Source organism: Myotis lucifugus, unplaced genomic scaffold (genome assembly GCF_000147115.1).
Source record: "Myotis lucifugus unplaced genomic scaffold, Myoluc2.0 scaffold_1421, whole genome shotgun sequence".
Classification (NCBI taxonomy): Eukaryota; Metazoa; Chordata; class Mammalia; order Chiroptera; family Vespertilionidae; genus Myotis; species Myotis lucifugus.
The window spans coordinates 24,439-37,974 of record NW_005872469.1 but is presented as its reverse complement, the minus strand read 5'-3'; the positions used below and the strand labels follow the sequence as shown (position 1 = coordinate 37,974).

Below are 13,536 nucleotides of genomic sequence, written 5' to 3'. Positions count from 1 at the left end.
CCTTCTGCGCGTGGTGTGGGCTTATTCCCCGGCGGCTTTGAGGTGGCCCTTGAGAACCGACAAAAATGGGAGTAAAAACCACTAACTCGGCAGCCAGGGGGATGCCAGTCAGCAGACATGGGAGGAAGTGCCGGTCCTGGGAACGTAGGAGCGCCGGTCCTAGGGTTCACGTACGTGGCTCGGTGTGGGCTCGCACTTGGCTCTGAACTTTGCCGGCAGAGGAGGAAGCATAGTCAGGACGTTAGCCATCCGTCCAACTGCTTGTTCCTGTGCCTAGCTTTTGAATCGCTTTAAAAATTAATTGGAAGTAGATATAAAAGTGGGTAAAATATCTGTATAATGTAAAGAATCAAGAGAAAATGGATAGCCATCTGGTCACGTTGTTGAAGGAAAAGAACAGCAGTGTGATGTTGGCGCCCACGTGCACTCTGGGCTTCCTTCCCGCCTCTGCTCCTCAGGAAGTAGACCCACTGAGAGCTCGCGGGGACCAGGGTCTGGAGGCGCTGGACTTTACCCAGCCCTGTGCCTCAGCTCCTCTCCCAGCTCTAGGCTGGGGATGATCGTGTCCTTACCTCAGACGGCTGTTGTGGGATTCTAAGAATTAGCATGTGTGGGCACCATGCCTGGCTTGTAGCAAGTGCCATGTGGGTGCCAGCTGTCATCATTGCCAGCATCCTCAGGAAGCTCCGCGCCGGCCGCGGAGGCTGCCGGGGAAGATGATAGAGGCGATGTGCTTATGGCACAGGGCGGTCCCGTGTCCTGTCCCTTATGGTTCTCACACTGACCACGTGGTAGTTACTCTCTTATTGGGTCCTTCCCCTCCAGTTTGGAAAGACAGCCCAGTCTTCTCTCAGGATTTTTGCTCAGATCACATGAGACGTTGTAGTTACTCACTTTCTTGAACTGGGAAAGAGTTAAAAGGTGCAACTGTGGGAGCAGAGGGGAGGCCTCTCTCCCCTGGTCAGCGTGGGGAGGAGAGAGCTGGGCAGAGGGAGTCAGGCGGCCCAAGCGGAGGTCGAGGGATGAGATTCGTCCGACCTCAGTTACCGTGGCAGGTGGGGGAAGAGTCCAGCATGGCTGTGTGGGAGGGACAGCTGGGTGTAGCGGGGGCCACTGGGTGGGGAGGAAGGGAGAGGCCAGTCCTCTCTGCCTCTGGGAAGAGGCCCCAGTGGCTCAGGTGCCATCTTGCTCCGTGGTCTAGGGCTCCTGGTGTGGCAGATGCCCTGTTGGTGGGGAACTGCTGTTGGGCAGGCGCTGAGCAGCACTGTGGGCTGGAAGGCCTGGGCCAAGTACAGGGAAGCTCCTGCCTTTTGCAAATAAGTGAATCCTGGGTTTTGCTCAATTTCCTATTGGTGGTGGTGGTGGCGGGGCGTTCTTATTGATTTGGAGTGCTTTTTACATATTAAAGACACTAATCTTTTTCTCATCAAATGTTGCAAATACTTTTCCCAGTTTGATGTTTGCTTTTTAATTGTAGCTTGTGTGTTTTTTTGACGTACAGAAATTTTGAATTATGTTGTCAAATCTTTTGATGTTGTCAAATGCTTGTGATTTTGTTCATTATGCTTAGACAGCCTTTCTAAGAGTGAAAACATACTCCACACACACGGATCGCGTTCACAGTGTGCCTGGCTGGACGGCAGAGGAGCCGCCCCTGTGGCACCGGTGTTCTCCAAGGGGGGCAGACGGGGCGCAGCCAACACGCAGAAAGGCCCGTTGGCTTTGTTCCTTCCAGCCGTGTGGATGGGTCATGTTTTGCATTTAAGTGACTTCGTCTAGCGCAGAGGGTGGGCGTCTGCCATGGAACCCTCCCCTCCCGCCTTTTCAAGCCTTCAAGATGCTTGTGTAGTTTTCTGACTGCTGAGCGGAGTTTCGTCCTGAATGTCTTGGGTGGCTGCTTTGTGCAGGGCCTTTTGTTGGTCGTTCTGTTTTCTAACAGCACATTTCTGGCTTACAGGAGCCCTGTGCTTTGTGCATGTTTGTTTGGAATCTAGCCACTCACTGAATTCCCGTTATTTCTGACGGCGGTAACTTGGCCTCCGCATTTGTTGGCAGTTATTCTTCTGCCTTTTAGCTCTCCCTGGCCTTGAGCACCGGGGATCAGGTCACACTGGAGTGCTGCTGGCAGGTCCTTGTCTTGGCCTTGACTTTCACGGCAACTCTGGCCGCAGTCACAGGGTCAGTGGTTTTCCTCCTGCCAGAGGAGAGCCCCTGCCCTGGCATGTGTGGCATTCGGTCAGGAGGGTCAGCTTGGGCACCCTCGCACCAGCTGGCTCCCTCGCGCCCCAGTGGCTGCCTGCTGGAGGGCTCGTTTTCTCTAAAGAAGCGCACGCCATGTGTCCCTGGCAATTAGGGCTTTTCAATCTGGGGTGGTTTTGATCTGTGCTCAGATGTCGCAGCACATACCAAAGGCAGTTTGGGATGTCTCTGTCCCCACACCTGTCTGTGTCACCTCAGAGTGTGGCAGCTGCACGTGCCGAGGCTGGCAGGAGGCGGCAGGAGCCACTGCTGGGCCTCAGCTGTGCCGAGTCAGAGCCCATGGGGCGCCAGGCAGCAGGTGCTTCCGGTGGCGCTGACAGGCTGCAGCCAGATCTGGGACTCCACAGCCAGCTCAGTAATGAGAGAGGCTGAGAGGGTCAACGGGATTGTTCTAGAGCAGTGGTTCTCAACCTTCCTCACGCCGCGACCCTTTCATACAGTTCCTCATGTTGTGGTGACCCCAACCATAAAATTATTTTCGTTGCTACTTCATAACTGTAATGTTGCTACTGTTCTGAATCGTCATGTAAATATCTGATATGCAGGATGTATTTAGGCGACCCCTGTGAAAGGGTCGTTCGACCCCCAAAGGGGTCGCGACCCACAGGTTGAGAACCGCCGGTCTAGAGCAAAAGGAAAGGAGGCTTGGCAAAAAGCAGTGGCTCCCACAGAGGAGATCTTAAAACAACAGAGTGCAGCGTGCACACTGAGAGCTGCTTCCCGTCGGGACCCTGCTGAGTGCGTGTGGACGTCAGCACACCAGCGCTCACGGCACCTCTGCGGCCGGGGTGGCTGGGCTCAGAGGGTTCAGTGCTCTGCTCCACCTGGCACTGGCTTCAGAGCTGCCCGGCCAGTGCCCCTCCTCCCGAGCGGTCAGTCCCTCCCTGGCAGCTCCTTCCTTTCTGAGACCCTCCAGAGCCTGGCGCTGGATGAGCACGTGCCTGGGCGCCTGGGGCACAGTCAGAGCTGCAGAGGTGGTGGAGGCAGCCTCCTTTTGGCTGCTCCCTGGCTCTGTAAATGGGAAACTGAGGCAGCGAGGTTCAGCACCTTTCTGACAGCTTCCTGGCTGGTGGCCTGCCATGCCGTGGTGGCACACAGGTCCCAGCCCACAGGCCCTTGCAGACGCCCCGCGGCTGTAGTGCTTCCCTTTCCTTGGACGGCCCCTCGTCTTCGTCCCCGTCTCCCTGCCCTCCGTGCTCAGGCCAGCTGGGTGAGCGTGCCAGCCCCCCCAGCGCCCTTCCTGTGCACAGGACTCCCTGCTCCGGCGGAAGGACCACCGGCAGTGCTTCGAGTGCTCCGACGTGGCTCTGCACGAGGCGGTCCAGCAGATGGTGAATGCCAGCGAGGCCGCAGCCAAGGAGGAGTGGGTGGCCACCGTGACCCAGCTGCTGCTGGGCATTGAGCAGGCACTCTCGGCGGACAGCAGCGGCAGCATCCTGAGGGACGCGTCCGCGGCCACCGGCCTCACCCGGCTCACCAACAACCTGATCCAGGTGACGCCAGCTCCTCCTGTCCTGCCCGCGCAGCAGGGGGGGCTGTCCCATGTCCCCTGCCAGTCCAGCCACCGTCCTGCCAGGAGGCCCCTTTCTGAAACGGAAATACGAATGTGCTTCTCCCTCACTTCACCCTTCACACTCCCTCCAGGGTGCCTGTCCCAGAGCGCACTGGCCCACCAGCCTCTCTCTCCACCCTCTCGTTGGCTTTCGTGGCCACCTCTGGGCCCTCGGCCTGCTGCCTGTCCTCTGCCCCCGCTCCTGCCCTCTCTGGGGATCGGCACACCACAGCCACTCACCTGGAAACCTTCTGTCAAGGGCTCTCTGTCTGTCCCCACCCCTCCCCTGCGACACCACTACAGCCCCCAGTTGCTTCCATTGCAGCAGCCATGCTGATCCATGGCTCTCGGGTGGCTTGTCTCTGGCTCTCTTCCCCCTGAGCTGTCAGCTCCTCTGTGCCCTGCTCACCTCTGTCACCCTCGTGTGTGGCACAGGGCCCGGCACACAGTAGAAGCTGCATGTGGCACGAGAGGCTGGTCAGAGCTGGCTCCTCTGGAGCCGGGCGTGGCTCTGCCGTCAGGCTCCGTGACCCTCTGTCTGACGACCTGATGGGGTGCCGCTGCGCCAGTGTTTCCTCAGCCAAACAGCCCCTTCTGCCATGAGGACGCATCCTGGGTCGGGGAGCTGGGCCCTGCTGTGACATCGCTGTCCCCCCCCCCCCCCCCCCCTAGATCATTGACTGCAGCATGGCTGTGCAGGAGGAGCCCAAGGAGCCCCACGTCTCCTCGGTGCTGCCCTGGATCATCCTGCATCGCATCATCTGGCAGGAAGAGGACGCCTTCCGCTCCCTGTGCCAGCAGCAGCAGCTCCAGAGCTCAGCGGATGAAGGTGGGGGAAGTGGGTCTGGGGGTGGCCTTGGCCCGTGTGGCCCTGCCTCTGGCCTCTGCCCAGGGCCCTGCAGCCCTCCCCGGCGCTGCGAGTGGCGTGGGGCGTCGTTGACAGGATTTCTGTGGCACCTGGACGGAGGCAGAGGCTCCCTCGGGAGCTAGCTCACGGTGCAGAGGGGTCAGGGGTCGTGGCGTGTGGAGTGCCGCATGTCTGCTGCAGTGGCGGGCGGTGCAGAGGACCCGACAGCGGGGCGAGTGCTTATGGAGGCGCCGTCACTGCTCTGAGGCCTCAGACCTGCTGACCTCTGTGATCCCCACACGAGCCCTGTGAGATGGGCAGCCGTGTGCCAGCCCTTGCACTTAAACCACTTGCACTGGACCACGCCTCCTGGGTGTGGGCCATTGAGGCCGGGGCATGTGGACAGCTGGAGGCGGCGTGGTTCCAACTCCCAGCTGTCACTTCCTGCGGTGGCACGTCGTATAAACTCTCAGCTCTGTCCCCTATATCCCTGCGGGGAGCAATGGTACCTGTCCCAGGGGCTGTTCTGGGAGCAAAAGCCACCACTTGCCACGGCAACTCAGTGCAGACTCGTGGAGGCACCGAGTCTGGAGTAGTCGTCATAAATGAGAGCCCGGCCTGGCCGGCGGGGCTCAGTGGTTGTGCATTGACCTATGATCCGGGAGGTCACGGTTCGATTCCTGGTCAGGGCACATGCGGGGTTGCAGGCTCGATCCCCAATAGGGGGCGTGCAGGAGGCATCCAATCAATGATTCTCATCATTGACATTTCTATCTCTCTCCCTCTCCTTTCCTCTCTGAAATCAATAAAAAAATATATATATTTTAAAAAAATAAAGATTCTTTTAAATTTCTAGACTGAAAAAGTTAGTCTTTATGGGACAAAAAAAATGAGCCTCATTTCTGGATTCTTCTAACCTAATCCTCTTTAAAAATGTTAGTTACGAGTCCACTAATGGGTCGTGGCCACAGCTTCAAACATACTGAGAAGGACCTAGTAGTAGCTCCGGTGGTGGACACTTAACTGGAACTTGATGGTTTTTTCCTTCTGTAAGAATCAGGTAGACCTAAGTGTCAGAATTCTTCATTTCAGAAATGGTATATTTGTAACTCTTATGAACTCCTCCTCCCTTTCAAAAGGCTTCCTGTACGCACAGGTAGATGCTCCTGGTGATGCTCCCCACATGTCTGCTCTGTGGGTGAAGCGTTTCTCCTGTGCACTCTGCAGGATTTGCATTGCTTAGTAAAGCCAGTCAAGTCACTACTTGTTTTAAAAGATGAAAAAGGAAAGAAAGGAAACTCTGTAGCTCCCTTGGTAACGGAAGCAAAGCCCGCCCAGGAGAGACTGCCTGCAGCTCCCTCCCGTGCCCCCGCGCTCACTGCCTGTGGCTCTGGTCTTTCCCCAGCGATGGCCGAGACATCCATGCTCCCGTCCTCCCTCATGCTGCTCAACACCGCCCACGAGTACTTGGGCAGGAGGTCCTGGTGCTGCAATTCGGACGGGGCGCTGCTGCGGTTCTACGTAAGTGCTGCTGGGGCTTGCGTGGCCGCCCCTGCGGGGGCTGCTGTGCTGCTGGGGCTTGTGGCACAGATGTGACTACTCAAAGTTTTCAGAAAGTCTGCACGTGGCGTCCTGTGCACCTGAGGCTCGGGGGCTCTGGACCTGGCCTTGAACTGTAGGTAGACTTAGATCCACTCGTTGTTACTGAGTCTGTTATGTGTGGGCACAGGGCCAGGCCTTTAGTAGTGATTTTAGAAGCAAATACTGCATTCACCGCCTTCTGTTGAGTCCTGTTTGCCAAGCACCACTCCCGTGCCAGGTGGTAGTTGCTCAACGAGTAGCGATTGCATTCATTCAGCCAGTAAATGCGTATTTTGTGAGCGAAAATAGGCGTCCTCTCCCTCGTCAGCGGTGATTGATGGCTCACTGGGGATAAGCAGCATCGTCCCCGTCCCCAAATCTTCCTGTTGAATCAGAGGCCAAGCAGCACTTAGACGAGGTACAGAGCACAGGAGGGGCGCCCAGCCCGCAGTAGTCTGTTAGTAAATGGTGTAGTGGGACGTAGCCACACCCACATTGACATATTAATAGTAACCAGCGCGGTTTTTGCGATACAGTCGAAGATTGATTAGCCTGATAGAGTCCCCATGGTCTGGGAAGCCTGTTCGCCATCCTCTGCTTCATACCCTTCAGTGAGCATACCCTCCCCAGCTGCCGCCTCCCTCCCGTCCTGATGCTCCCTCCTTCATGCCCTTTGCTTTCCTCTGGCTCTAATGAGCCATGGAATTGACTTGTTATGTATATTGTGTGTCTCTTCTCCATTCAAATGCAACTTCCCTGAAGGTAGGGGTTTCTGTTTGGTTCACTCCTGGATCCAAGTACCTAGCACAGCACCCAGCCCACAGCACCGTAGGTGCTCAATAAATATGAGTGAACGAGACAGAGAATATGCACAGAGCTCGTGTATGTGCACAGCCCCTGTCGGGGGACCTGGACTTGGCCAGGAGACCCGTCCGGCTGGCTCAGGACCCCAGAGCTGGTAGCGTCTGAGGTGGGTCCAGCTGTCGAGGCCTGAGTGTCTGCCCCACCTGTGAGCTTCCAGAGCCTCTAGCTGCCCGCCCTGGGTCAGCTCCGGTTTTGGAAACATGGTGCCAGGCTGAGTGTCCAATGCTGCCCTGGAGTCAGGGCCTCCCTCCTGCTGCCTTCTCTCCCCTTAGAGAGCGGACACTTCCACGGGCGCCTCCACGGCAGCCCCTCATGCTGGTGCAGGGGCCAGGCCGGATCAGTCAGCCCCTCGCAGACGAGGCCAGCGGGAGTGGCGCTGAGGAAGGCGCAGGCAGGAGGGGTGATGAGGGGAGGGGCTCCCGGTTTTTCTTAGTCTGTGTCTGTTTTTGGTGGAGCATGAGTTTTAGCTGCCAGGATCTAAAAAATGTTTTATTTGATTTTTGCTCTTTATTTATCTTCTCTTTTTCGGATTTACTAAGTTTTTTATAACTTATTGAGTTGAGTGATTATTTTAGTGTTCATTCTTGTAATACATGCATTGAAGGTTATAATTTTTTCTCAAGTACATTTTTAGCTGCATACCATAGTTTTGACATTTGGTATTTGCTATCTTTATGTAATTGATTTCTAATTTTATTGGTTATGTTCAGAGGATGTCTATATCATATCTAGTCTGCGGTATTTATTGAGATTTGCTTTTTGTCTAGTTTTGGTCAAAATCTCATGGATGTTTGAAAATAATGTATGCTTGCTAGTAGTTGGGCATAACAATAGCCATTAATTTGTTTAACTAACTGCCCTCCATTGGAATCTGAGCTTCTCTTTTTAATATATTTTTATTGAATTCAGAGAGGAAGGGAGAGGGAGATACAACATCAATGATGAGAGAGAGTCATTGACCGGCTGCCTCCTGCATGCCCCTCCCTGGGGATCAAACCCACAACCGGGCATATGTCCTGACTGGGAATCGAACCGTGACCTCCTGGTTCATAGGTCAGCCAACACTCAACCACTGAGTCATGCTGGTCGGGCAGAATCTGAGCTTCTTAAAAGCAGGGACTATGTTGTACTGTGCCCAGCATAGGAAGGTGCTCAGTAAATATTTGAGGAATAAATGAACGGCTAAATAAATCAGAATTTCTCAGAGGGCGTATCATGTCTCCTCTAGCAGCTGATAGAAGCTGACTGGGTGTGCTGAGAGGAAGGCCGCTGCGAGGCTGGGCCCAGGGCGGCTCCCGGGAGGGTGACAGGCCCTTTCCAGAAAAGGGCCCGAGTAGACAGGCCTCCTCCTCCGGGTAACAGTTGACAGAGCGGTGTCACCAGGGCCCTGCTGTGCCCGGAGGTGTGGGCCCCTCCTCAGGCGTTCCCCCCCCCCCCCCCGACTGTAGGTCCGAGTTCTCCAGAAGGAACTTGCTGAATCCACCTCTGAGGACACACACCCCTACAAGGAGGAGCTGGAGACGGCCTTGGAGCAGTGCTTCTACTGCCTGTACAGCTTCCCCAGCAAGAAGAGCAAGGCCCGGTACCTGGAGGAGCACTCGGCCCCGCAGGTGAGGCGCCTCCGCAGGCCCCTGCCCCACCCCTGGGAGAGGGACTCGGGGACGCGGGGGCTCAGCGCCCCGACATGCAGCCTCGGAGGCCCAGGTGGGTTGCATCAGGAGGATGAGGTGCTCCGATGGCTCCGGCCTTGCAGGAGGGCGCTTCATAGTGCTGACTCATCATCGAGAATGCAACATGGCGATTTTAATAGATTTTCTTCCTTTTTAAAAAAACGTATTTTAATTGATTTCAGAGAGGAAGGGAGAGGAGGAGGGAGAGAGAGAGAAACATCAGTGATGAGAGAGAACCATGGATCGGCTGGGGGTCAAGCCCGCAGCCCGGGCCTGTGCCCTGACCGGGAATGGAACTGTGACCTCCTGGTTCATAGGTCCCCGCTCAGCCTCTGAGCCACGCTGGTCGGCAGGAGATTTTCTTTTAGCAATTTGGATAATGTGAATGATTTCTTAGAGGTGGTTCGTGTTTTGTGTCTTGGTTTTCAGAGCACTTGGGGAGTGTCATGCTCAGCGGTACTGCCCGTTATTCTCTGAGCTTATGTGTGTCCCCCTCCCTGGCCCAGAGCAAGCACTTGGTCAGTATTTGTCAACCAAGTGATTGATGGGGCGATTGAGGTGAGCAGAGGGTCAGGGCCCACGGTCCCCACCCTCTGGCTTGGCCACATGGACTCACAAAGGGCAGCCCGAGTTTCCAACATTTTCTTTATAAAGAACAGGCTTAGGCGGGTCACTGCTCTGCTCGTCAGACACGGGTTGGGAAGGACAGTGGGCATTTAGAACTTGCCTGTGTGCTTTCCCTGACCGCACTGCGATCGGCCTTCTGTCTTCTTTCAAGGTGGACCTCATATGGGAAGATGCCCTCTTTATGTTTGAGTATTTTAAGCCCAAGACCCTTCCTGAATTTGACAGCTACAAGACCAGCACCGTTTCTGCTGACTTGGCTAACCTCCTGAAGAGAATCGCCACCATAGTGCCCCGCACAGAGAGGCCGGCCCTGAGCCTGGACAGAGTCTCTGCGTACATTGAGGGGACCTCGGCCGAGGTAGGAGCCATGTCCCGTCACCTTCTCCTTCAGCTGCGCTGACGTGAACGGTCCTGGGTTTGAAGCATCACTGGCCACAGTTGCGTCCCTGGCTCCGCCTCCCTGACCCTTGCCCTCTCATCTGCCAGGTCCCTTGCCTCCCAGAAGGGGCTGACCCCTCCCCTGCGGTGGTGAATGAGCTCTACTACCTGCTGGCTGACTACCATTTTAAGAACAAAGAGCAGTCCAAGGCTATCAAATTCTACATGCACGACATCTGCATCTGCCCTGACAGGTGAGTGGCTGGCGGCTGTGGCCAGTGACCTGGGTGTGAGGCCAGGCTGGTGGGGCGGCCGGGGTGCCTGCAGCTCAGCAAGCTCTCCCTGCCCAGGGGGGAGGCCAGGGGAGGAGTGACGAAGTTACTGGGAAAGGCTCTCCATAGAAAGAAAAACAAGGGAGAAAGCCCCTGGGGAAGCCCGCTGGGGTGGGCACTGGGGTCAGAGGAGGCGGAGGTGCCCCCCGCTCTGCCTGCAGGGAGGGCTGTGCAGCCCGGCCCCGGCCGGGGCGCTGCGTGCTGCCACTTTCCTAGCTCCGCCTGGGAGGCTGGCTGGTGTGCACTCTGCTTCTTCCCCTGCAGTGTCTGATGCAGGGTTTTCTCACTGAGGGGGGAGGGGAGGAATAGCGACACTGAAGCAGGAGTTCTCGTTCCTCGCTCTGCCGCAGTGCATTGTTGGCAGCGGCGATGGTCACGTCTTTCCTGGCGGGTGCCAGGAAGGACTGGACTGACGGACGCCCAGGGACAAGCCGCCACGCCTCTCCTGGGCCTGGGCAGGGCCCCCCAGGACACCCCGCTTCTCCGACGCGGCTCTCGGTGGGCTGGGCCTGATGAGCTGACACCCTCTGAGCAGCTGGAGTACAGGCTGGAGGGAGGCCCAGTCGTGACTTTCACGCTGCTGAGGGACTGTCCTGTGCGAGGCCACACCAGGCTCTCACCTCGCCATGGGAAGGCGGGTGTGACCCCTCACTTTTCAGTCATGGAGGCGGCAGGCAGAGGAGGCGACTCCTCGCTGTTGTGCACGGTGAGCGCTCAGCCAGCCTGCGTGTGGGTCTGCTCTACCACACCGGCCCTCAGCGACCGGGGGAAGACGGCCAAGGCCGCCGACACCCGGCTCCTGCTGGAGGAAACCACAGGCTGAGCCAAAGGGGCCCGAGCCTTTCCCCCAGGGATACAGGCCCGGAAAAGCTGGCTTCTGCGCTCACATCCCAGCCCTTCTCCCCGCGGCCGGGTGGATCCTGACAAGGAAAAGGAGGCTCACCCGGTTCGGGGCGGCCGCCAGGGGCTGGCCCTGGTCACTTCCAGGAGGCCATGCTGCTCTGGACCCTGCAGACGCAGGGCAGCTATAGAGGGAGCCTCGTTTTGACCTTGACCCAAGGTTTACCTCCCAGGTTTGGCCGCCATGAGAAAATATGCCCGCTCAGTCAAGCAAATCAGACTTCGTGAGCTTAGCAGGGACCTCAGGACCAGCAGGCCAGTCAGTGCAGTTTATAAAAAGCCACCAGCACAGTGGGAGGGACGCACGACCTGGACGCACAGTGGGCTCGTCTACAGTCACCACTATGTCTGTCGTCACTGCCAGCAACGCCCTGCGCCACATCCTGGGCTGTCAGATAGTCCAGGAAGCCAGTTCGCCAGTTTTAAAGTTAGTGCCTCTCTGTGCAACATTCAGAACATTCCAGGCTCGCCCGGCCGGTGTGGCTCAGTGGTTGAGCATTGACCATTGACCTACGAATCAGGAGGTCATGGTTCAATCTCCGGTCAGGGCACAGGCCCGGGTTTCGGGCTCCATCCCCAGGGTGGCGCGTGCAGGAGACAGCCGATGCATGATTCTCTTTCATCATTGATGTTTCTCTCTTTCTCTCCCTCTCCCTTTCTCTAAAATCAATAAAAATATATTTAAAAAAACAAACAACAACAAAAGACAACGGAGTGTTTACGGGTGCTTTTGTCATGACCACAGGTTTGACTCCTGGGCAGGCATGGCCCTGGCCCGGGCCAGTCGCATTCAGGACAAGCTGAATTCCAATGAGCTGAAGAGCGACTGGCCCATCTGGAAGCACGCCACGCCTGTCCTCAGCTGCTTCCGGCGGGCCCTGGAGATCGACAGCTCCAACCTGTCCCTGTGGATCGAGTATGGCACCATGTCCTACGCCCTGCACGCCTTCGCCTCGCGCCAGCTGAAGCAGTGGAGGGGCGACCTGCCCTCGGAGCTCGTGCAGCAGGTGAGGAGGGGCCCGGAGGCGCTGCTCCGACGCACAGAGCTCCCCGTCAGTGGAGCAGGGGTGGGGCCTTCTTAGAAGCACCCCAAGTCCCGGGAAGCGGGTGGAGCGAGGGTGGGCAGCCCTGTTGGACCCCAGGGCTAGACATTCTCAGTGCCGTGGAGCTGGGAGCTGGTGCGCGTCTTCCCCAGCTCTGCGGCCCACCCTCGTGAGGGGGGAAACAGGGCCTCACTGCCTGCCATGGGGCTCTTCTCAGAACATCAGCTCAGGTGTCCTGGCCTCCTCGGGCCTCCTGCAGTGATGGCGGCAGCCACGCAGCCCCAGCCCCTGCTGTCGCCCCCTCCCCGGCACGGCCTCGCTGCAGCCACAGAGATGGTAGTTGGGACCTTTAGAAGGTGTCATAGGACTTCAGAAATGCACAAACTGTTCGATATGATGCTGCAGGGGAGGCGGGAGGAAGGACATGGCGTTGGCATGAGGTGGCCTGGGTGTCCGTCCAGCGCTGTAGCCTGACCTGAGGTGGGGTTCTGAGGAGTCGCAGGCCTCCGCAGTGTCCCCGCTGGGAAGTGGTGCTCGCACTCCTGTGTCTGTCTCAGGCCTGGTGAGGCAGCGGGGCTCCTGCAGGACAGGCCCGAGCTGGTCGTGCGGTCTCGTTGCAGATGGAGGGCCGGCGGGACAGCATGCTGGAGACCGCCAGGCACTGCTTCCTGTCGGCGGCGCGCTGCGAGGGGGACGGGGACGAGGAGGAGTGGCTCATCCACTACATGCTGGGCAAGGTGGCCGAGAAGCAGCAGCAGCCGCCCACCGTCTACCTGCTGCACTACCGGCAGGCCGCCCACTACCTGCACGAGGAGGCCGCCCGGTACCCCAAGAAGATCCACTACCACAACCCGCCTGAGCTGGCCATGGAGGCCCTGGAGGTGACGCGCTGCCAGCCCTGGGCGGGGAGGCAGGGCCAGGGCGGGCCAGTCTCTCTCTCCCTGGGCATGGGGCATGCGGTCCCAGTGACTCCCTGCTACCCGATGGAAACCTCTGTGTTTAGCAGCTTTGCATGCAATTAAACAAAAGCAGCCTTTCCTCTCTCTTTCTAAGGGGTGCGCGCTATGCTTGCTGGGAGAGTGAGCGATTTGTTCTAGAAGAGACTCGTCCCTCCTCATTAGCACACGCAGGTCCCGAGGACCTGGCCGATGGCACTAGCGCAGGCAGCACCCACCCCTGCGGCTGGCAGGTGTCAGGGAGCAGGCGCCTGTGCTCTGGGTGCAGAGGAGACAGCCTCCCTCGGCAGGACTGAGCCGGGGAACAGCCGGTTCTCTTAGCCTCAGGTTTGGGGTCCCCCACAGCCCCCCAAGATCAGAGAGCACTTGTTTGCTGCTTGGCGTTGCTGTGTTTTCCGGACCATTTCACATGGTGCTCTTACTGAGGCTCACGCAGTCCTGTGAGGTGGATTGGTGGCCGTGACCAGCGCCTTCTGTAGGGAGGAGACTGAGGACACGGGTGTGGATCCAGATTGCTCGGCCTGACC

The 13,536-nt window shown here is 57.8% G+C and overlaps 1 protein-coding gene across 1 annotated transcript in view; it reads left to right on the top strand.

The window, feature by feature from the left end:
• The window catches only part of CABIN1 (calcineurin binding protein 1), a gene marked incomplete at its 3' end in the record, with an annotated part of 49,750 nt that overhangs the window by 16,599 nt on the left and 19,615 nt on the right, over positions 1–13,536 (top strand). The window contains exons 17-24 of the mRNA XM_023748467.1: positions 3,510–3,752; positions 4,484–4,640; positions 6,064–6,179; positions 8,552–8,713; positions 9,552–9,758; positions 9,887–10,032; positions 11,756–12,017; positions 12,674–12,934. Of these exons, the coding sequence (XP_023604235.1) occupies positions 3,510–3,752; positions 4,484–4,640; positions 6,064–6,179; positions 8,552–8,713; positions 9,552–9,758; positions 9,887–10,032; positions 11,756–12,017; positions 12,674–12,934 (1,554 nt within the window). The remainder of the gene's footprint in view (positions 1–3,509; positions 3,753–4,483; positions 4,641–6,063; positions 6,180–8,551; positions 8,714–9,551; positions 9,759–9,886; positions 10,033–11,755; positions 12,018–12,673; positions 12,935–13,536) is intronic.